The sequence below is a fragment of the Equus quagga genome, chromosome 5, assembly GCF_021613505.1.
Source record: "Equus quagga isolate Etosha38 chromosome 5, UCLA_HA_Equagga_1.0, whole genome shotgun sequence".
In the NCBI taxonomy this organism is placed as follows: Eukaryota; Metazoa; Chordata; class Mammalia; order Perissodactyla; family Equidae; genus Equus; species Equus quagga.
This window is the reverse complement of record NC_060271.1, coordinates 87347554-87371027: the sequence shown is the minus strand read 5'-3', so window position 1 is coordinate 87371027 and position 23474 is coordinate 87347554. Positions and strand designations below refer to the sequence as shown.

At 45.0% G+C, this 23474-nt stretch overlaps 1 protein-coding gene across 4 annotated transcripts in view; it reads left to right on the top strand.

The window, feature by feature from the left end:
• The window catches only part of B3GNT2 (UDP-GlcNAc:betaGal beta-1,3-N-acetylglucosaminyltransferase 2), a 33004-nt gene extending 11910 nt beyond the window's left edge, over positions 1 to 21094 (top strand). For 2 of the 4 annotated variants that reach the window (XM_046660179.1, XM_046660178.1), the window contains one exon: positions 18626 to 21094. In XM_046660179.1, the coding sequence (XP_046516135.1) occupies positions 18635 to 19828 (1194 nt within the window). In that variant the 5' untranslated portion in view covers positions 18626 to 18634 and the 3' untranslated portion in view covers positions 19829 to 21094. Of the gene's footprint in view, positions 1 to 235; positions 343 to 18625 lie in introns of all 4 variants that reach the window. The other 2 variants (XM_046660177.1, XM_046660176.1) reach the window with 2 other exon arrangements.
• The last annotated feature ends 2380 nt before the right edge of the window (positions 21095 to 23474 follow it).

The following is a 23474-nucleotide window of genomic DNA, read 5'->3' as shown; positions in this document are numbered from 1 at the left end:
CATCTCTTAACACTGTAACTACTGTTAACTTGGTTTGGATCCTTCTAGGTGCTTTTCTCTGAGTCTGTACACTTCTAGAATGAGCTTAGGAAACACGTGTTGCCAACACGTTAGGCATTTTAAACAGTGTTTGGGCCTGCCTAGAGATAACTGGCTGAGAGGGCGGGAGGCTTCGAAGGTTTGGGTTCAAATCCATCCCCACTCTGGTTCCTCCTTGTGGCTGTACCATTGTCAGGAATCACCAGAGGCTCCATCAGAGGGACCCCTGGACTCCAGATTACAGAAGCAGAGAGAGAAAACCTGTGATTGGAAGATTTCCCCCACCCCCGTTAAGACCTCAAGGTATGTGTAATGAGGTGGCCAGTTTGTTCACTTAGCCAGCATGCATTGGTTGAACACTTAGTGTATACCTAGCACTGTGCTTGGCCCCATGTGTATTCCTGGACAGGTCAGGCACAGTTCTTGCCCTCAAGGAGTTAGCAGTCTGGTGGAAACTACCCCGGAACTGGTGAAGGAGCGTTCTAGTAGAGGGGTAAGCACAGTGCAGTATTGGGGCAGCTAAGAAAGCCTTCCTGAGGAAGTGGTATTTGGGCTTAGCCTTGATGGATGAATAAATAACTTCTCAGTGGCAGAGAAAGGAGGGCAGTGGCAGTCAGGGGCTTGTGGCCGTGTGTTGGGGAAATAGGTGATCTCGTGGATTTGGGAGGCAGGGTGCTTGGGAAGGGGTGATAGGACACGGTGCAGCCTTGATGACCATGCAAAGAAGTGGCGCTTGAACTAGTTATGGAGGTCTTGGGGAGCTGTGGAAAGGTCTCGTGGAGAGGATGTGGTGACAGGTCGTGGTCAGGCTTGCACTGAGGAAGATGAGCTTGAGCTGGGGAGGGATGCGAGGCAGGTGTGGTCATGGGCCCATCGTTTTATGCTCTTCTGACAGGGCTTCCTGCTTCCTGTTTGCCCCACAGTGGTCTGGGCATCCTCAGAAAGAAGCCAGAGGAATCTTTAAAACTTGAAAATATTTTATACACCTCTCTACTCAGAATCCTCCAATGGCTTCTACTCTCCCTCAAAGTAATGCCAAAGTTCTTATGTCGCCTACCAGGTCCTGGCTCAGTTCGCTGCCTCTCTTCCCCTCCCCAGTTCGCTGCAGCCACACTGGCCTCCGAGCTGTCCTGCCTCTGGCCTTTGCACTGGCCGTTTCCTCTTCCTGGAATTGTCTTGCTTGTCCTTCCCACCTTCTCTCTGAGGAGACAGGCTTTTTCTGACCGTCCTTATCCTTTCCCCCTGTACTGTGCTTTATATTTTGTCTAAGCGCTTATCCACCGTATGATAATAGACCGCATAACTTTATTCTTGGTTGTTTGTTTTAAATGCTGCTCAGTTTAAAGTAGGTGCTTGATACGTGTTGAATTAGGTCGCTTCATCTGTCTTGCTGGGGGAAAACAGGGCCCACTCCAGCCAGGGATGGTACAGGATTAAAGTGCGGGTGCGTCCGTGCCAGTGCGATTTATCTGAAAGGGAGTGAAAGATAAAAGCCTCTCGTGGTGGGGGGGATGGGATTTGGAAACCAATTCAGGGAGATTCGAAGGAGGTGAGCTACAGATACAAGTACACTGGGGTGTTTTTTAACGTTCAGGACATTGGAGACTGTAGTGGTGTCTAAGAGGGTCCAGGGGACAGGGGTGTGGGGGGAGGAAAGACCCAGCAATAGGCTTGAGCCCAGAACCGCAGAGAACACCCATTTTGGGGGATGGGGCCAGGAGCAAAGGCTGCCAAGATGTGAGAGAAGCAGGAAAAGAATCAGGGTTGGGGGTGTTCTTGAACTTGGGGTGGAGGTAGAGGTGGTGGCCTGCAGTGTTAGGGCCCCAGGAAGTCAGAGAGGCTGAGGACTGAAAATTCTAGAGGATGAAGGGGATTGGGAAGCTCAACACATGACAAGGGGGCATGACAAGGAATGGAACCTTTCCAAGAAGTTGGCAGAGAAGGGAAAAAGGAGCCTGTGCCTAGAGCTACTCGAGAGGAGGAGGGGAGCTTTGAGGTGGAGGAGAAAGTGGAGACCACTCTTGATACAGGACCCCAGGGGACCAGCAAGGGCTGTCCCAGGGGACTGTAATCTTGTCGGGGCTGCGGAGTGACTTACTGAAGAGAGGAGACTGGTCCATGTGGAGAAGTGGAAGTAGATTGTGGTCCCAGAGCTGAAATCAAATATCTTTGTAACCATGGCAACCCCCTTAGCTTCTGTTCCTTCCCCCAACCCCTCAAAAAAATAGGAAAAAAAACCCTGCACAGCCAACTTCACACGTTGATTGTTTGAATCCAGTGCCGTTGTGAATGTGAAAGTGTTAACACTCCGGTAAGGTTGTTTCCATGGACAAACTTGCAAAGGCTTATAATTTATGCTTCAGAATTTTGTCGTTCTTTCTTTTCTGTGAAAAGCGCTTAACGTCCAAATGATTCTCTGAAGTGATTCTTTTTTGAGTCTTGATCAGGGAGTAACAACAATTGTGTTTAAAAACAAAAACAAAACCTTCAAGTCTGGCTCTCGATTGTTCAGTGGGAAGTCTGGTGATGTTTTTAGAATCAAATATATTTATCTAGCATTGAAAGGGTCAAAGTGGATTTGTTACAGATACCATTCTTTCTAAATATTTAACATTTGGAACTAATGAAATGTATTTTACATTTATTATTTTATGGCTGAATTTGACGCTTGTTTATAAGGAACTTATGTAGCTTTTATTCTTTGAGTAAATGAGATGCAGTCCTTTTCTTCTCCCTTCACCACATAAGGAATTATTTTCTTCAAATGAACTTAAAATATCTCTCATGAATACTCCTATTTTTAACTGAATGTTTCTCTCTTGAATTTTTTTTCCTCAAGATTCTGATGGATCCTTTTTAAAAAAACACAACTCTTCATAATGGAAAATTTCAAACAAATATAGATAGAGTGGTATAATGAAGTCTCAGGTATTCATCACCAGGGTCAGCATGATGGCCTCTCTTTTTCGTCCCTGCCCCACTCATGATTAGGGGGCTGTGTGGGCACCACCCACAGTGGGAGAACACGTCCGCACTGGACCTCTGGGTGTGGGAGTCATCCGTGTGGATACAGCAGGAGCTGTGGGAGGGATTGGACCCCCAGGAGGAGGGAGGAGTGGGCAGAACGAGACACAGGGATTGCTACTGTCCCTCATGTTTCCAAGTAGGTGAGAGCCTATGACATTTGAAGGTGACATTCACAGACATACTGAAAATTAGATGATTTAGACTACTTGGTAAACGGGGCCCAATTTCTAAGCTGCTCAGTAGTGTGCCCATATATTGAGCAAACAACATGTTCTCTCTTATTTTGGCAACATCAATTTTTCTTGGCAGCTGGCCAGAGAAAGTGATGTTACTGTTTCATCTCTTTAAATATGTAGATGTAAGTCTTGATTGAACAACCACCCCCTCCCCCTGCCCTTACTGGAATATTTGGATAAAAGACCAAAATTACACTGTTCTGAGGATCTGTATTTTAAATCCATAGGACTTATTTTGATATTTAAAAAAAACAGCTTAAAAACAACAATTCTCAAGCGCCTATGTTGAAATTTAACCTTTGAGAAAGGGAGAAGAGGCAGGAAAGAGATGTAGGAGCTGGGAGAGAGAGGGAGCCATCTTGCTTGTTTGGTACCCTGTTCTCAAGTTGCCACCCCAGGGTCAGTTGCCACTAGAAAGGTTGTCTTTTGGGAGGAGGATGGTCCCTGACTCTGGAGAAGAGGGGAGTCCGGTTTATCTTTATTTTTATTTTATTATTATTTTTTTTGCAGATGAAGATTTGCCCTGAGCCAACATCCATTGCCAATCTTCCTCTTTTTACTTGAGGTAGATTTACACTGAGCTTACATCTGTGCCAGTCTTCCTCCGCTTTGTATGTGGGTCACTACCACAGAATGGCCACCGACAAGTAGTGTAGGTCTGTACCCGGGAACCGAACATGGGCTGCCGAAGTAGAGTGTGCTGAACTTAAGCACTAAGCCAAGGGGCTGGCCCAGGGGGAGCCTAGTTTAATTGGATACTCAGCATGTGTGATGAACAGTGCCTGGCACTCAGTGGTCAGTGTGCTTTAACCTCACGGTTACAGTACCTGTAGGGTGGTGGGGTGCCTCTGTCCTGCCTCCCTCCGGGTTGAGGAGAGTGGGATCTCAGCTCACGTGAACCATTCGGACTTTACTGGGGGTGGGGATGGGTTGTAGGTAACTAGCTCTTGGTACTCCTTTTGAGAGGCTCCAGTTTGGGGGGAATTCCAAGTGCAGGGAGGGAGGATGAAATACAGTGCACTGAGGGAATCGAGGATGTCCTCATGAAGGAGGAGGCAGTGCAATTTGAAGCTGGGCCTTCAAGGATAGGGTAGGATTGAGAAGCAAGAAAATGGACATTTCAGGCTGGAAGAAGCCAGAATGAGCAAAGGTATGGGTAGGGACAGTAGCAGTTGCTCTTAAGGGGTGCTGGTGCCCAGGGGCCTCTAGGTGGGGATTTTGAGGGTATACCCTCATACCAGGATCTAGGATCAGGTCTTTGTGAGAGTGCTTAATGAGGATGGAGATGCCTGCCTCCCCTCCACCCTGGCCAGCCACTCAGCTCCATGCCTGTCTTCAAGCTTGGCAGCATCTGGGATGGACTTGCAGGCTGGGAGCGGCCCATCTGGGTTCTCAGTTCCTGCCCCCTCCACTCTCCCTCTTGGGAACTTGAGACAAGTTTCTGGAAGCAGTTCACTTATCTGTAAAATAAGGATACCTCAGTAACCACTTTGCAGGTCTGTGTATCCAGCTGGGCCCTTGGCATGCTTCCCAGCGCAAGGACAAGCCCTCAGTGAATGGGTGGAGCTGGCGGGCACTTCTTAAATTTGTCTTGTTGTAAGAAGTGTCCTTGGTACCTCCACCCCATTGCTTCATTTCTTGTCTTTTTTCCCTTCCCCCAAGGTGTCAGACCTGTTGATTCCTTTTATTTTAATACGACGTATTTAAATCTCTGTACAACTTTCTGTGATTTTCATGCATATTTTTAGAAGAGTGAGTCAGGCAGTTATCTTAAGGCTTCCCCTCCAAGAGACTCCAAAACGGTAAGACAGGAGTCCTGGAGTCCTACCGTGGCTGGAACCTTAGGCTTCTTGGCGTCCCCTTCACGTGAAGGGCAAGGGCTCTTTAAGAAAACACATCACTGGAAAACTTCATCCTAACAACCAAGAAATTGAGACTTTCCAATTTATTAAATCATTTAAACACGATGGTTGTCATTGGTATTAATTAAAATTTTTCTTTTCTTTCTTTCTTTTTTTTTTTTTTTTGCAGGGAGTTTAGCCCTGAGCTAACTACTGCCAATCCTCCTCTTTTGCTGAGGAAGACTGGCCCTGAGCTCACATCCGTGCCCATCTTCCTCTACTTTACACGTGGGACGCCTACCACAGCATGGCTTGCCAAGTGGTGCCATGTCTGCACCCGGGATCCGAACCGGTGAACCCCGGGCCACCGGAGCGGAACGTGCGCACTTAACTGCTGCGCCACCGGGCCTGCCCTAATTAAAATATTAAAGTTACGAAGGAAGGCTATTTTTAATATTATATAAGCAATCCTAACTTTGCAGCATGTTCAAACATTGTTTTCCTGATTTGGGGAAGTTATAGTTTTATTTTGGAAGGGAGACAGCTGTAAACTTTTATTTTTCAGGAAACTGATGGAGATGCTCTGAAACTCTACATTTCATGGGGATGAGAATTGCCAAATGTAATTTAATAAAATCGGGAAGGGCACTGGTTGTTTTGAGAGAGTTTGTGTGTAGCGCACCTGTTGGCCATGGCATAGATGATTATCTATGCCAGGGAAAATGGCAGATTGAACTTGGCTGCCCAAGTGCTTATCACTAAAGTGACTATTTTAAAATCTAAAACACCTACTTCTGTTTGTGGTCAATTATCACAACCCATGGAATTAAGAGGTGGGGAATGGTGTAATTTTGAGAATCAATCTTAAAACTTTGAGAAGAGTCAATTTAATTTCGTTAATTAGTCTTTAATTGAATTGTCATGCATTTTACTGTGTAAAATGACAGTAATCTCTTTTCCTATGCCTGTATGAAAATATTCTTTCTTAATTGATTTCACCAGCTTTTCTGTATATAGACACAATTGTCTGTAGACACAAGTAGCCCACATAGCAGATGCCAAATTACCTCCTCCCCTCCCCATCTCTGTATGCCAAGATTGCCAAGCCATGGCTGATGGCCTTCTTACTTCCAGAAGCATTTACGCAGGCTCAGTTTGATAACTTAGTTTATATAACGGGATTCTGGGTTTAGTCCAGTACTGTAACTTATGCTTGTGCATTTTATTAATTTTTAATTGCCTTCTTCCTCTCCTTCCCCATCCCTTGGGCCTCTGTTTGTTTACAGTTATTTAATCGTATGAGGCTGTTTCCTGACATGTTTCTAGGTGAGGTACTCCCTTGAAATGACACCAGGTAATGCTGTCCTGATGGCTGATGACTGAGGGGAAAGCACAGAAAGTGGAAAAGGCTTATGAAGAGGAGTGGCCAGGACTGGCGAATAGATAGCCAGAGGTCAGGGAGGGTATTCCGGCGGGGGCCGGGAGAAGGGGGTGCCTGGAAATGTAGGGCTGGTGGGTGAAATTATTCACCAGTGCTTTGTGTAGAGCATTGTTGAAGACTCTTGATCAAAAATATAAAAAATTCTCCTTAGCCCTTGTTTCTTTACTGCCCCTCCCCTTTGATGTCAATAAATTGGGTTGCAGACACTAGCGATACAGAAGTGGATATGGCCTAGTCTCCACCCTTGAGGCCCACACCTTCCTGTGAGGGAGTCCAGACTTGTTAACACCAAGGTGTAATAAGTGGATAGGTGTTGTAACAGCAAGGGGAAGTAATAAAAACACACCTAGTGGGAGGGCTTAGGGAAGGCACCACATGAGGTGGTAGTGGGGCAGTTGACCTTTTTGTTTTTTGTATTGCTGCCCCAGATTGAAGCTGTAGACTTTGTCACGTAATAATCCTCACTGCTGGACTCGCTGTCCTGGACTCCTCCCTGTGTCCTGGTTCTCTTCCCTACGGGTGACCCTAGGGAGCCTTTGCCTCCCCCTGCCTCAGCCTCCTCTTCTGTAAATGAGGTGGTTGGAGTAGATGAGCTGTAAGGCCCTGGAAAAGAAATTCTTGTAGCTTCTTCCTGGTAATTAAATTGGGGTGTGATCTGTGTGTAGATGCGCGTGCATGTTTTGGAGAAAACAAGTAAAAGGGTGAGATGGTGGCCAACACTTGTTCTTCGATCACCGTTTCTGACACAGCGGATGTCCCTTCCTCTTAGAGCCAGGAGAGCCGGGTTCTAGGCCAGCTCTGCACTAGCCTGCAGCAGAGCGGGGGACTGTGCAGGGTCTCCTTCACTTCCGGCTGTGGTGCTGGAGGGGAGGGGGGAGTGAAGGGGCAGCATTTCTCTTTGTAAACAGCTCTGACAAAAGCGTTTGTCTGGGTGGGTGTGTGATTTGGCCAGTTCATCCCCCTGCCAAGCTCTCATTCTCATCCCTGCTAGGAATGGATAAATACCCAGCACGCGTCTCCAGGGACGCCCCCACGGTAGGGAAGGTGCCTGCCTTACCTGACCAGGACCTCTGGGCGCCTTAGACCAGTGAACAGTTCCCAGCTGGCCATTTTGTCTACGTTATTCCTTTCTCATACTGGTTTTTTAAAAAAATCTCAACCCCCTGGCTGTCCTTGAAATTTTATCTCTTCGGTATCCACAAATGCAGCTTTATTTAGGGATTTTTGAAATCCTCTTTGAACCGCAGTGTTGTGTGGCAGAAAGTGTAAGAGCTTAGACTTGGGATTGGGGTCCAGGGTCCAACTGCTGGCCCCACCGGATTAGCTCTGTGACCGCAGACTGGTTGCTTCACGTTTTTGAGCTTGTTGCAAAGCTTAGAAGAGTTGAGAACATCCTGACATAGAAAAATGGGCAAAGGGCATGAGGAATAGGAAAACCAGGGAGGAAGCATATGAAAAGATGGTGTAAATTAAAATAGGGAGATGTCATATTTTTGTAGAGATTAGAAAGAAGGACAGTGTCCACAGTCAGTGTGGATAGCTCTGTGCTCTTGGGTATACAGTGAGAGGATCAATCAGTCTGGCCTTTCTTTTTAGGGGAGAGGAGGGGAATAATTTGATTTATTCTAAATGACTTTAAAAATGTGTGTTCTCTTTGGGGCTGGCTCAGTGGCCGTAGCGGTTAAGTTTGTGCACTCCACTTCAGCATTTGCCAGGGTTCGCCAGTTTGGATCCTGGGCATGGACCTATGCACTGCTTATCAAGCCATGCTTTGGGGGACATCCCACATATAAAATAGAGGAAGCTGGGCATGGATATTAGCTCAGGCCTAATCTTCTCAAAAACAAAACAAAAAATGTGTGTTCCCTTTGTACTTTTTTCCAAAGGAAATCATAAGACATTGAAAAAAGATGCACGTATGAGGTTGTTCATCAATTTTGTTTTGATTATAGGGAAAATCAGAAACAACTCAGTGGGTTAGGGATTGGTAAGCCAGACCAGCCAGGTACGTGCATTCTGCCAGGTGCATTCGAGATCTCATGTTAGAAGACAAACTTCTCTGATAGATCACGCTCTCTTCCCCCTGTGAACTGAGTATGCTTTACAGAAATTGAACCTCAGCGAACACGAAAGCCAACTATATTTGTAATCAACATGGACATCTAATTTGGAGTTCTTCATTTTTCTCTTACTTTGTATTCCTGTGTCGTTTACTTTTTCTTTTCTTCTCCTCTCCCTTCTCTCCTGCAGCACCCTGACTCCCTGTGTGTGTGGCTCCTTATGCACCTTCATTCCTTTTGCATGTCCACATAGCAGTCTTGGCTCTCTTCTCTTCTCTCCTTTCCACTCGGCCCTGGGCCCACAAGCTCCTACCTACTCTTTCCACTCAAAACCCATCTGCCTGCAGACTGGCTGTCAGTCTCTGCCTGCAGAAACCCTATGTCCCTACCCCGTCTCTGGCCTGCCCTGCTTCTCCCCACAATTTTTTTTCTTTTTTTTTAAGATTGGCACCTGAACTAACATCTGTTGCCAATCTTTTTTTCTTCTCCTTCTTCTACCCAAAGCCCCCCAGTACATAGGTGTATATTCTAGTTGGGGGTCCTTCTAGTTGTGGCATGTGGGATGCCGCCTCAGCACGGCCTGATGAGCGGTGCCATGTCCACGCCCGGGATCCGAACCGACGAAACCCTGGGCCACTGAAGCAGAGTGCGCGAACTTAACCACTCGACCACGGGCCTGGCCCCTCCCCACATTTCTGAAATCTACCCTGTTTCAAGGCCCACTCAGGTCCTGCCTTGTCCTCTGCTCTTGACTAATGGACTGTCATTTTTTTGTTGCCTATCTGCCAATTCACTGTACAGGACCAGTGTTTTATACCCTTTTCCCCTATCTCCAGACTCAAATAAAAATGTTTGTGGTTGGAGATGACTTTGGGTTGGTGATATAGACATCTACAACTTGTGCTAGTTTTGACTATTGCTTCTCAGCTCCAAATGCATCCTTTGTTGCTTGGTCTGTGGAAATGGATCAGGGCCCTTCAAATATTTTTCCTTTGACTTCAGTAAGTTGAAGGCTCTGGAGAGGACCTTGCAGGAGAAAGATATTTTCCCTCCTGATTCCTGGAGTCTGTGCATTGAGTGTGTGTGTCTCTAGGCTCCTAGAGAGCCTGCGCTTTTTCCTGTACTCCTAGGTGCCTGCAGGGCACAGCTTCTCCAGCATTTATCTGCTCTGTGCTTTCTCCCGCTCTGGTAGCAGTGGTGGAACAAGGAGCCTGTACCCAGCCCAGGTCACTGCTTCTCTGCACCCTCTCCTCAGCCCCCGTGTGTGCACACCGGGGGCCCCATGGTCCTGGCCATCTAGTGAACTGGTCGCCCAATCTTTGTCCTGAGCAGTGGCCCTGAGCTTCTCCCATCTATGCCATACATTGACTGACATGCTAGGCTCCTGCAGAAAGAGGCCTCCGGCCCCAGTTCCCAGTGCCAGCAGCGCCCTGACTCCGTGTGCGTGTGTATGTGTGACTCCCTCTGCACCCTCATTCCGTTTGCACGTCCACCTAGCAGTCTTGGCTCACCTGCATACTCCAGGTTTGTTTTCTGTAGGCCTCCTGATGAGGACACTGTGTCTTCCAGCCTTTGTGCCTGCAGTGTTGCCCCACTCCCTCTACAAGCCCGTCCACCCCCCAGCCTTGCTTGCCTGCACCCGAGAGGGTTGTTCCTGCTTTCCTGGTGACTGGACCACGTCTGGCTTGGGCACCCTGGAACGTTGCTGCTATCCATACCCTCTTTGACAGCTCTGCACCCCCTTTCCACATTTGTCCTTTTTGGGTGCTTTTCACCTGCCACAGAGCACCTATAGAGTTACTCCGTCTTTATAGTTCCTCAGTTATCGTAGTCTCTCTATTAAACTTCCCTGCTTAAATTACTGTATGGTGTCTGCCTCCTGGTTGGACCCAGACTGAAATACAACCCTTGTAACTCAACCAAGCAAACAGGAGGAGGAATCAGAGAGAAATCTCCTAGGGATTTCTCTGAGGGCTCATTGAGAGCCTGCGAGACTATACTTGTTTGTACATAGGTCCTAGAGCTTGGAGTAGAAACATTTACCAAGCCGTAGCCATGTACAGGCTCTTGACAAGGCCTTCCAGAACATGTTAAGCTCCCCAAGAAGTAACTACCTACATTGTGTTGAGGCATTTCTTTTGTAAAATGATTTCCCACCTTAGGTAAGTGGATGCCCACGTTTTAAGTCTAGGGGCCTGCCTTCCTGTAGGCACGTTTACTTTGTCCCTCTACTGTCATGGCCTCGGTGGGAGTAACGTTGCTGGAGGTCCTCCCCTACCAGGAAGGAGGTGTGGAGGCTCCCCTATTTGGGGATAGGATAGAGGAGGGGTGGCTTGGGTCTGCTACAACAGGAGGGTGGAGCTGTCACCTGGCAGCACTGCTGAGTCCCACACCCCCACAGGGCGTGCGCAGTCAAAGCGCACCCACGTGGATGCTGTGTTGGTGGACCTGGGGCTGTCTGTGGGAAGTGAGTCAGTTTTTCTCTTCAGATCTTGCCCCTCCCTTCCCAGGTCTAATACAGACTCACTACTTCTGAAACTTATCTCTCCAAACTCTAGAAAATCCTTTAAATTTTTTCTGTTATGCTTTAGTACTTAAAAAAGTGAGATAGATTTATAATGCAAATACATTGCATTTACCAGCACACAAAGAAGTGATTTTCCAGTGTCATCTCTTTGGAGAAAGGGTGTGTATGTTTAATTAATCCAATTCCTATTGAATACCTCACTGTATCCAATAAACTTGACCAGACACCCAGAATATCTATTTATTCAGCAAATGGTGAATGGCTCCCAGGTGCCACGTGCTGGGGTAACATGCACAGTGAGAGGACTTTGATTGTGGAAGATGCCCAGGTTTAGGCCAACCTGATCAAGAGTGGGTGCTCTCACTCTCGGGAGGTGGGTGCTTCAGCCAGGAGGTGACACTTGGGCTAATTTGGAAGGAGTAGAAGCTCTCCAGGAAGGCATAGCGGAAGGAAGGCACTCTGCAGATGGCAGAGAGAAGCTGGGATTTGCGGAACAGAAACGTGTGCTGTGGTTAGAGGTTAAAGTGTTAATGGGGTGTGCACCCAGGTGCCTGGGCAGTTGATCCATTCCAAATGGGGATCTGGGAAGAGGGACTCCACAAGGCATTTAGAAGCTGGTAACGGGAGTTAGCTGGATCGACTTGTGATCTCCTTTTGGTGGTGATGTGTAAGGCAGGGGATAAATGGGTTTCTAAAAAGAGTAAATTTATAAAAGAAACAATGAATGTCAAAACTTGAGGAGAAATATACTTTCATTTGGTATTTGTTGGAGGTATCAGAACTTCTGAAGGAGAACTATTGAATGCCCATTGTGTGGTAGACAACAAACTAGTGTGGTAGATTATATGGTTCTCATTTTACAAATGAGGAAAATGAGGCTCAGAGAGGTCAAGTAACTTGCCTGAGGTTACACAGCTAGTAGGTAGCATAACCAGAATTTAACTCTGGGCTGTCTGACTCCAGATGCCAGGTTGACTTTCCAAAGTGAAATGGATCTGGGACATCTCCACCTGAAACACCTACCAGCCTTGTTTTAGAATTACATAATCTTTACACTGAGGATCTAAAACCCTTGTCAGTTTTCCTACAGGCAGAGGCAAGATGGCCTGGTGGGAGGGTAAATTCCCTGTCATTGTTTGCTAAATTTTCTTCTTTCCTTCTCCCTTTTCTGAAAGTTCCATACGTGTTTATTTGAAGAATAAACTTAGTAATCCGTTTTATCTTAAATGATAAATACCATTTGAGAAAATCAGCCACACTGAGCTTTGGAGGAATTGTAATCAATGGGGACCAGAACATGTCCTGCCAAACACTTTGATTTATAATGTCGCCTGTGGGCATGTGTAGGTGAATAGATTCATTATTTGTACTTTTCCCTTTTAATTTTGAACATGAAGCGTACTGCTAATGACCATGAGCCACATTCCTTGAATTTTGCTGGTAGTTGTTCCGTGACTTACAGACCAGAAAGCAGAGTCAGACACATGTTCTCAGGGCATGCCAGCCGCTAGGTGAGGTGGTGGGGCTGCCCTGGGGCTCCCCTGCCCCAGCCCTGGCGAGAACCCAGGCCAGGCTTGTTGCTCCTGCTAAGGAACAACTCTAGGTATGGCCAGCTCTTCTGGTCCTGCTGGGCTGCTTCACTCTCACGCTTAGCACCCGCCTTCTGCCTGAGTGCTGGGAGCTGTTCTCTCCCCCAGAACCACTTAGCTGTAAACGGTCCCTGTCTTTGTTTATCTGAGCAGAACCTAGAAAGGGCTGGCAAGGGCCAGGCAACAGATGGGAGCAGCCTGGGAGGAAAGGATTTAGGAAAGCTGTTCTCTTGAGGCTCGTGGAGGGTGGGGGAGAGCAGGGGCCAGGCAGAATGATGTACAAGTTCTCCAGAGAGTAAACATGCTTCCCCCACCCCCATGATGTGGCGATGGCTTGGGCTTTTTCTCCGAGGATTTGTATGTCTGGTTTGTGCAGGAAGCAGGACCCCTGGACACGGAGGCTGCTAGCTCAGACTCCTGCAGTGAACCAGGAGCTTGGATTTCCAACTTCCTTGCCTCAGCCTGGCCAGATGGCGGTGGCTGGTCATTTTATTTCATGATTACAAGAAGGCCTTGCCTTTCTTTTATCCTTAAGCTGGGTACTAGGGGAGAGGGTAGGACAGTCTCAGGAACAGGTTTTTGAGTCAGGCCTCAGTGTGGTTGCTGCCTGTGTTCCCTGGCTAGCTGTTGGGGGCCACCTACCTAACTTGCTCAAGCCCCTTGGGTGGGAGGTGTCAACCCCTGACTCAGTTTTGTGAGAATGGGTCCTCATGGCCGTCAATGGCAATATTAAAATGTCTTCTTGCCAGCGCCTTGCTTCCGTGTATATAGGCCTTTCAGAGCTGGAGGGGACCTTTCGGGGTCATCCACGTCGGTGGTTGCCAATCTGGGGTCCCTGAATGAGACACTGGGGTTGTCTGGACTGCACACTGGGGGATGAAATGAGCTGTGTGAGGTGTTTTGCCCAGACTTTGGCCTCTAGAGTAATCATTCAGTAAATGGTACTGCTGATAGCACCCTGCCTCCCGTATCTGACTTTGCTTCACGGTAGTTTATGGGTTAAAATATATAAACATGAAGCTTTGAAGTACTTAATGGTTTTTTTTAAGAAGATTAATTAAGCATTGAAAATAAGACTGGTGTCCCTTATTTAGTTCCTTTGGTCATAACCCGAGCGGCAGCATTCACTTGCATCATGGTTTAAAACTCAGACTCTGGAGGTGAACTCGTGGGTCTGAATCCTGGCTCTCTCTGCCTTTTACCAGCTATGTGACCTTGGGCAAGTTAAATCACCTCTCTGAGTATCTGCCTCCTAGGATTGCTGATGCCCAAGGGGTACCTAAGTAATTATTAAAATAAAGCAGATATGTTCATGTTTTACTATTAATTTTAGGAGTCATTTCTGGTAGATGGCTTCAGCGCCAGCCCAAGGAAAGGTGTGCAGGCCATCTGGGGATGGGTGTTGAGTTGGAGCCTAGGCTGAACACTGTGGGCTCCAGAACAGTGATGGAGTGTGGAAGTGAGGCCATGACACAGGCTAGGATGTGGGCTGCAGAAATGGGAACCCAGCGTCAGGGATTTTGTGCGTGTGCTCCCCGTCCCCATCCCGGGCAGATGTGTGCGTTCGAGGCTGTCCGAGGGGAGAGATGGTGTGGCAGCATTAAAAAATATTAAAATAGCCTGTAATCCTAGCACCCTGATTAAACCAGTTTTGTTTCAGGGTGGTGTTTCATCTGGATTTTCACATAGTTTAAGCATAGCATCTGTACTATTTCGTAATCCATTTTCAGCTAACAAATATATTTTTCATGCCTCTGCCTTTCATGTCTCTAAATATTGCAAAATAAAGAAGGAAGTTGTTTTTCGAAAACCGTTCAGTCCGTTGGGGAGACTGTTCCCGAGTGCAAGGTAGAAAGCAAGGTGCTTCTGTCTGCATAGGAGAGTTCTCCCCATTTCTCTTACTCACAGTGAGAATTCTGGGTTTCCCAGCGAGGGCTGTATAGCTTCTGCCCCAGCTTTGGGATAAGTTTTCTTACTCAAATTCTTTTTAAGCAATATAACTTCCTGCTCAAGAAAGGACGTGAAATTGGTTTTATGTCTGTAATGGGAATATTTAGTCAGATAGTCAGAGGACTTCTTCCCACAGATATTTTTATGGTAGTCACTGTTTTATCCTCCTTTCCATGAACTTCCCGTTTGTTGTAAGAGTCGGCCAAAAGCAGAGTTCTCATGCAAGGGACTGTGCAAGGTCACAAATGAAAGATGACTTTTAAATTCGATGGCAATGTATAATTGAGAAGCTTGGTTTCCCCACCGGTCCTTCTCAGGTTGGTTTGGAAGAAATGCCCTTTAATGGTAAGAGTTAGCCCAAGCTATGTGTTTGGGAATTTGGACAAGGAAGGCTGGCCCCTTCTTACAAGGGGGTCTGGGAGCTTCTAGGTGCTCCCGTTTTCCTTTCTTTGGAGAGTCTTGGGGACGATCAGATGTGCCATCATGACCCCATGCCTTAGGTCTTGTCAGTCTTGAGCCAGCCCTTCAGACTGGACCAGGTTACAAGAATGTGGCCATGCCTTGTAGAAAAGGGGATCCAAAGAGCCCTAGATTGGGAGCCAGAAGGCTGTCATCTCAGCCTTGTCACTTAACTCTTATGTCGCATTTAAGCAGCTCAGTTAACCTTCTCTGAGCGTCCACTTCTCACTGGTAAAGGTGCTGTCCTCTCAGCTTCCCTCAGGGAGTGCAAATGAGAAACAGGCAGGAAAACGCTCTGCAGAGTGGAATCCTGGAGCAAACACAGGGTGAGGATGGTGTTCCTTTGAGAGCCACTAATCCCTGTATTGGCCAAGCTTGATGGGAGGTCTTGATCATGAAAATAAAAGCCTGAATTGCAGTGGATGAAGTTGAAAATCTTGGCCGGGGTCGGCAAGCCTAATGTATTCCTCACAGTATCCCCAAAAGGAAGATTGGTGCTTTCGTGATAGAAGCGTCAGACCGTCACTTCAGATGCTTCTCGCTGGCCTCCAGATATCCCTGGCCAAGAATAGTCTACTGATACCTGTATTCCTTTCCTGAGTTGAAAATTTCTGCCAAGTCATTAGCTGTTCCGAGCGTGTGCTGCTTTTTCCTGACCACCCTTCCGAATCTTTTTCCTCGTCGTAATCTTTCTCCATTTACCCTCACACTTTTCCTTGTTGCCCTTCTTTCAGCCTGTTCACATGAAGGGCCCAAGACTTAGCGATCAGAGATGCTGGCTCAAGTGCTATTTTAGCTTTAGGCAAATTATCCCAGTTTAGAGAGAATTGCTTGTGTTTGAACAGTGTTTTGTCTCAAATCTGGAAGCCAAAAAAAAAAAAAGGTTAAAACTATGATTTTTTTTCTAAAAAGATGATTAACTATATCAGATACCCGTGCAAATGCATTCTAATTGTCCATTTGAGCTCTCAGGTCCTTGCGAGTAAGGCCATAGCAAAGAGGTTTAGGTTGCCAAAGATGTGCTGGACTCAGACCTGGAGTTTGCTTGTAAGGTTTGCCCAAAAGTTTGTTTGAGAGGAGCTGGCCTAAGGAGGGTGTGGATCATAGACTTAGGTGTGGACGTTTTGAATTATTCAGGTTGTGTGTGACTTGGGGCCCTTTAAAACGGTAATAAAGGTGTAAGAAATGTCTTGTGTTTTTTTACTACCTTCTTTGGAGGAAGTTTAAGGCCCTTTGTTGGTAGCTCGGTGGTGGGATTCTTGGGAGGTGGAGGTGGGTATTGATTGAGAAGTGAGGGCAGAAATGAGTTGGCAATGGGAGGCTGCTTACTTGGGTGAGCTGAGGTGCCCACAGAACTTTGTCATCCGCCATGTTCTCTAGATGTGCAAAAGCTTTGGGGAGCAGGAGCGCGGGGTAGGAGCTGGTTTTTTTGAAAGCACCTTTTACCTATATGTCCGTAGCCAAAGCTATTTAGCATTGGTAAATACAAGCAACTAGGTTAGGATCTACTTGACAGATTTTAAGAGACATAAAATAGCTTGTGAATTCCCAATGGTCAAACGGGGCTGTCCAACATATAATAACTTCACAGCATTCTCAGTATGACAAATACTTCTTCTACCTTGGGACAGTTTGTTAGAACTCAGTAAAATTAAAAATCCTCTTATATTTAAAAAAAGTAAATACTACCCTTGATTAAAATAGTCACACGACTTTCTTCTAAAGGTCAGAGAAGAGCAGCTACCATTTGACATGGTGGCCTTGGAACCCCATTGCCTTGGCTGGGATTCCAGTTCTGCCCTTAATACAGTTACTTCTTTAAATCTGTTTCCTCAGGTAGAAATGGGAATAAATACAGCAGTACATACGTCATAGGCTCACTGCATCAAGTGAGAGAGAGCACAGCACCTGGGACACAATACTTCTTTGGGATTCTTTTCTAAGGATAAATTCTCAGGTTATAATTAACCTAAGAAGAAAATTGTTTGGGCCAGCCCTTGGCCAAGTGGTTGGGTTCGCTCGCTCTGCTTCGGCAGCCCAGGGTTTCGCCAGTTCGGATCCTGGGCGTGGCCATCGCACCCCTCATCGGGCCATCCTGGGGTGGTGTCCCACATGCCACAACTAAAAGTGCACAACTATGTACCGGGGGGCTTTGGGAGAAAAAGGAAAAATAAAATCGTTAAAAAAAAATAGGAGATTGTTTATAGTGTATTGCCATTCCACTTTTTTGGATTATCTTTTAATGTCAAGCTTATCTAAATGGTTGTTCTTCTGCAGGTCATCCGTCTCAGTAGTGTCAGCATTCTGGAGTTAAATCCCCAGCAAACCATTTCATTACTCTTTCTTTGTTTTTCTGTTGCCCACAGCCTGAAATCTATTGTTGGCCTTTGATATTTCACTAAAATGTCATTTTCATTTCTCTCTTCCTTTTTGCTATAAACAGCAGAGATCTTTTGTATACAATTTGACTTTTGACAAATGTATACACCCATGAAACCCTCATCCAGATCAAGACATAGGTAGTACATTTCTTTATCCTAGAAAGTTTCTTCCTGCCTCTCTCCAGTCAAAACCTAAACTAGGGGCCGGCCTGGTGGCGCACGGTTAAGTTCGCACGTTTCACTTCGGAGGCCCAGAGTCCGCGGGTTCGGATGCCGGTTGCGGACATGGCACCACTCATCAAGCCATGCTGTGGCAGGTGTCCCACATATAAAGTAGAGGAAGATGGGCACGGATGTTAGCTCAGGGCTAGTCTTCCTCAGCAAAAAGAGGAGGATTGGCAACAGATGTTAGCCCAGGGCTGTGATCTTCCTTGGGGGGGGTGGGGGGTGGGGGGAACACCTAACCTAAATGGAATTTGAGGTCTTGCGCTCACAATGTATTATTGATGATAGTAGCAGCAGTTCTTTTTAAGCTGAGAGTTGTTCCATTATATGAATATACCACGATATGGTAATGCGTTCTTCTGTTAGTGATATTTAGGTTGTTCTCAGTTTTTGGCTATTAGGATAAAGCTAGTATGAGTCTTTTCATTTTATCTCTCTGAACTCAGTGTGGTTAAGTCCTTGTAAGCAGGGAAATTGAACACCTGTGAGGTTATTTAGTCAATGCATATCTCTGCCCTTGGGTGTCTAAAACAGTGTTATCAGTCTGTTGCATACTGCTTGCTGTGGGCCAGCCACTGTTTTAAAAGCTTTATAAATTAAATCATGTAGCCCTCACAGCCATCCTATGAAGTGAGTTACTATCCCCGTTTCATAGATGGAGAAGGCGAGACTGCGGTTTTACAGCTTGCCCAAGGGCACTGAGCTAGAATGGCAGGGCCATGATTTGAACCTAAACAGTGCAAATCTAGAATCTGATCTAAACCACTACTCCAGGAGAGAGAAAACATGTGTGAACAAATGCAAATTAATAATTATCTAATTAATACAACGCTCCTCCCTTTTATTCCAGATATGAGAAATGAGTGTTGGACGTCGAAGAATAAAGTTGTTGGGTATCCTCATGATGCTAAATGTCTTCATTTATTTGATTGTCGAAGTCTCCAAAAGCAGTAACCAAGAAAAAAATGGAAAGGGGGAAGTAATAATACCCAAAGGAAAGTTCTGGAAGATATCTGAACCTCCTGTGGCATATTGGAACAGAGAACAGGAAAAGCTGAACAGGCGATACAATCCCATTTTGAACATGTTGACCAACCAGACAGGGGAAGTATACGGGTTTTCTAATATAAGCCATCTGAATTATTGTGAACCTGACCTGAGGGTCGCATCAGTAGTTTCAGGCTTTGACAATTTGCCTGACAGGTTTAAAGACTTTCTTCTGTATTTGAGATGTCGAAATTACTCACTGCTTATAGATCAGCCAAATAAGTGTGCAAAGAAACCCTTCTTATTGCTGGCGATTAAGTCGCTCACTTCACATTTTGCTAGAAGGCAAGCAATTCGGGAATCCTGGGGCAGAGAAACCAACGTGGGGAACCGAACAGTGGTGCGAGTCTTCTTACTGGGCCAGACGCCCCCAGAGGACAACCATCCTGACCTTTCAGATATGCTGAAATTTGAGAGTGAGAAGCACCAAGACATTCTTATGTGGAACTACAGAGACACTTTCTTCAACTTGTCTCTGAAAGAAGTGCTCTTTCTCAGGTGGGTGAGCACTTCTTGCCCAAACGCAGAGTTTGTCTTTAAGGGCGATGACGATGTGTTTGTGAACACCCATCACATCCTGAATTACTTGAATAGCTTATCCAAGAACAAAGCCAAAGATTTGTTTATAGGAGATGTGATCCACAATGCTGGTCCTCATCGGGATAAGAAACTGAAGTACTACATCCCAGAAGTTGTTTACACTGGTGTCTACCCGCCGTATGCGGGCGGAGGCGGGTTCCTCTACTCTGGCCATCTGGCCCTGAGGCTGCACAGTATAACTGACCAGGTCCTTCTCTACCCCATTGATGACGTTTATACTGGAATGTGCCTTCAGAAGCTTGGCCTCCTTCCGGAGAAACACAAAGGCTTTAGGACATTTGATATAGAAGAGAAAAACAAGAATAACATTTGTTCCTATCTAGATTTGATGTTAGTACACAGCAGGAAACCTCAAGAGATGATTGATATTTGGTCTCGGTTGCAAAATGCTCATTTAAATTGCTAAAATGTATGGAAACAAAATTTTGCATAGAAAGACTATATCTTGAATAGTTCCCACGTTATATTCTCTCCCATTAGGGGTAATGTCTATGTTAAATCATCAAAATTGCCTTTGTAAGTAGTATCCATTTGAGGGCCTTTAAACCCTGCAATGTGGTACTTTCTAAAGAAGGAAAGCAAAAGATCCTGATATTTTGTGGAGGATATGCTGGGGTGATTGCATCTGATCCTTTCTGCTGGCTCAGTGGTAATTATTTTCTAATTTGCTTCCCTTCTCATCTGGAATGATGTCTCTGAAGTTTGACCATTTTAAGTTATTTTTGTTTTACCCTCATTTGAAAATATTCCTACTTTCCATTATAATGGGTGAATTATCTGCAATTTAGGTGTTTATGAACCTATTGGCTACAAAGACTTTGTTATACATGATTCACTGGTTTTTGTGAAATGGAATTTTATTTTTTTCTTGTGTTAGTCTAATCTGTTAATTTTGCAAAATGAGAATCACTGTGTGATCATTACCAGTTTAATCTTGTAATGGCCTTATGGTTATAATAAAGAGAAAATTTAACTGTTCTTGTATTTGATTTGGGTGGTATCATAATAGTTCTCTGCTTTTAGTATTTGAAAATAATGTGTACGATTACATAATGGCCAACTGAAGATTGAACTGACCCTGGCAACCTTATTGTGTTTTATGATTTTTCAACGTGGACCAGGAAAGTGTAGGTAACTTTTGAACTTCAAGTGAAGTTACAGACCTTTTCATGTGATTTATCAGTTTAAAATTCCATGATTCTATTCCTGCCGTATTTTCACATGTTGCTTATACAAAATGACTCTTCTGACTAGTGACTGCTTCCCTGTCTTGGTGTAGAAGTGCCTGTGCGTTTATTTATTGTTCAGATCAAAGACCAAAACATTTTCTTAAATATATTTTGTGTAATATTTTATTTGTATACAGCGTTGTTGATGATATATTTAACTAGAGCATGATATTTTAAGTGTTAAGGTATAATGTGTTAAATAAAGCTAACTGTTATTTTGGAATTTTAAAAATTCATTTTGGGGGGGCTGTGAACTACTAGAGTGATAAAATTCTGCCAAACTGTTGCTTATATATACTATCTTATAACATGCTTTCTTGAAATATTTTTGTGTTTGTCGAGATGAGAATTCTTACCAGATGTGATGCTGGGGACTGTAAAGAGATGGAAATAAAGTCGCTGTATTTTTAATTGTCGTGTGTAATAATCTGTGATCTCTTCTTGTTTCCTGTATTTGATTACATTTTCCTGGAAAAGGCCATTTTTTCCCCCCAGAAACTATTAGAGTAATATTGAACTATAACTTTTTCTCTGTCTCAATGAGTCATCTATGTTTGCATTTAAAATTCTTGAAAGTGCTTTCCCACTTAGAGTCTTTAAAGAGAAGTATAAATATTTATTTATATTTCCATTTTCAGTGAGTATCAAGAATTTAACTAGGAAGTGGAGGGGCCGGGCCTGTGGCCGAGTTCAGTTAAAGTTCTGCACACACCGCATAGGGGGTCCAGTGGAGGCAACCCTCATACGAAATAGAAGAGGATGGGCACGGGAGCTCAGGGCTAATCTTCCTCAAACGAAAAAAAGAGGAAGATTGGCAATAGATGTTAGCTTAGGGTGAGTCTTCCTCACCAAAAAAAGAAAGATGGAGCAGCATCTTAAAGACTGTATTACCTTTAGCCATGACTATTGGGGTTTGTATTCAGTGATGAAATACAGAGGCAGCCTTGACTGCTCAAGTTTCTTTCTTAGGCTCATGTTGAGAAGAAATCGCTAATGTTCAATGACAAACACGTAGACAGTTGATGAAGCTCAGAAACACAGAAGGATTAGTGTTGTGAGAACATTAAGCAGACTGCCCTCTCCTACTTGGAATGTTGAGGCTGTATATGATGAGGATACAAGTGACAGGTCCTTGATGTGCATTTGAAGACTGTTGTGAGCTTGATCCTTCTAAAGGTTTCATGTGCCTGCCTCTGACCTACTCCAGTGGTTGCTAGCAGATCTCTCTGAGGGCCACATTGCCATGTGAGGTTTAGAGAGAAGAATAACGAAGCTCTAAGAACGTTCACAGGTAATTGGTTCACAATTTCTGTCTGTCCATATAACTTGACCATGCATTCTCAAGTAATAGGTTTCTCCTCTGAGGGGAATTTCTTTAATTTTTTCTTCTAGGGATTCTCATTCACTGAGATTTCAAGTCTGCAGACAAAGAAGAGATGTAGCAGGTTTTGAAACACATTTGGAGGGCCACTCGGGGCCTTTCATGGGCCTCCAGTTGACGTGTGCTGTTGTTTGAACATAAGTCCTTGGTGCTTACATTTGGTGTGTGGCACGATCTCCAGCCCTGTGTTTGGCAGAAGCTCTCATGTAGTGGTTACCTGAGCCCACAACACTGGTCATCAACCTCGTGGGCTTTTCAGCAAAGAGATGCTAGGTTTTAGAGCTTTACACATGCTTGGGCTCAGTTATGGCACTGACTGATTCTTAAACCCATGAAGCCCTCTCTTGGTGCCCACAGGATGGATTCTCCCCTGAGCTTCCATCTCATGGGCATAAGCATCACAGCCTAATTCATTCTTTGTGAACTGCTCAACAATTGAGGCTTCATCGGAAACTGGCATTTGGACCTTTTTTGTGGCTACTCCCCAGTCATGTCGATTTTGAGTTTGAAAGTCAAAAAGGCTGAATGAGCATTGGCAGGGTTTGGACTGTTCATCAACCCGGTCGGGCCTTAAGAGGAATAGGATGAAGGAGACCACAGTGGCTCGTTTCCACCCCTGACCCCGGTTTCCTTTCTTGAGTTGATTGAGGGAGAATGGAAAAGAAGGACGCAAAATTGAGGGGATACTTGGAGTCACACTTAGAAGTTAAATCCATCCACAAGTAAAGGCACCCGAAGTGTGACCATCTGCTTTTCTACCCTTGATTGATAATGGTCTGGAATATTTGATGTTCTGGGTCATCTTGGTCCTCTCAGTGCAGAAAGAGAGAATGCATTTATTAAGACAAAGGATGACATTTTCACTTCCAGGAAAGCTGAAGTGAATGAAGCCTTTACTTGGGTCAAAAGTTAACTTCTCTGTGATGTGCCTTCATATGAGGTAAAAATTTTTTAGAACAGGAAAACAAATTCTTCATGTGCTGGGCTGTTGAGATTAAGGGGTAAATTCAGTTTTTCCTTAATATTCATTCTATATTGGTTTTATTTTTTAAATGCCAGGGACATTTACCAAATAATTTTTAGGCTGAACTTTACCTTATTAGAGTTAACAAATCTGAAAAATAAGTATCCTGATTCATTCAGGTCTCAAATACACTTGAAAGAAAAGTTTTTTTGCTCTGTCATATCTTGTAGGGGCCAAGGATGAGGCACTTTTGTCATTAAGGAGCCAAAAAAATCTTGTCACATTGCATATGAATTGCCATATTTATTAATTTTCAGACGCAATACTTTCTGTATACCACCAAAAAGACACTGTCAATTCAGTGTGACTTATACCAATTGCGTGGTGTGCCTCAATTGTAGAGAAATTAAAACGTGAACTCTTATATCTTGGAATAATTGAAATGCAGCATCAGTGTGTATGTGTGTACATAGAATTT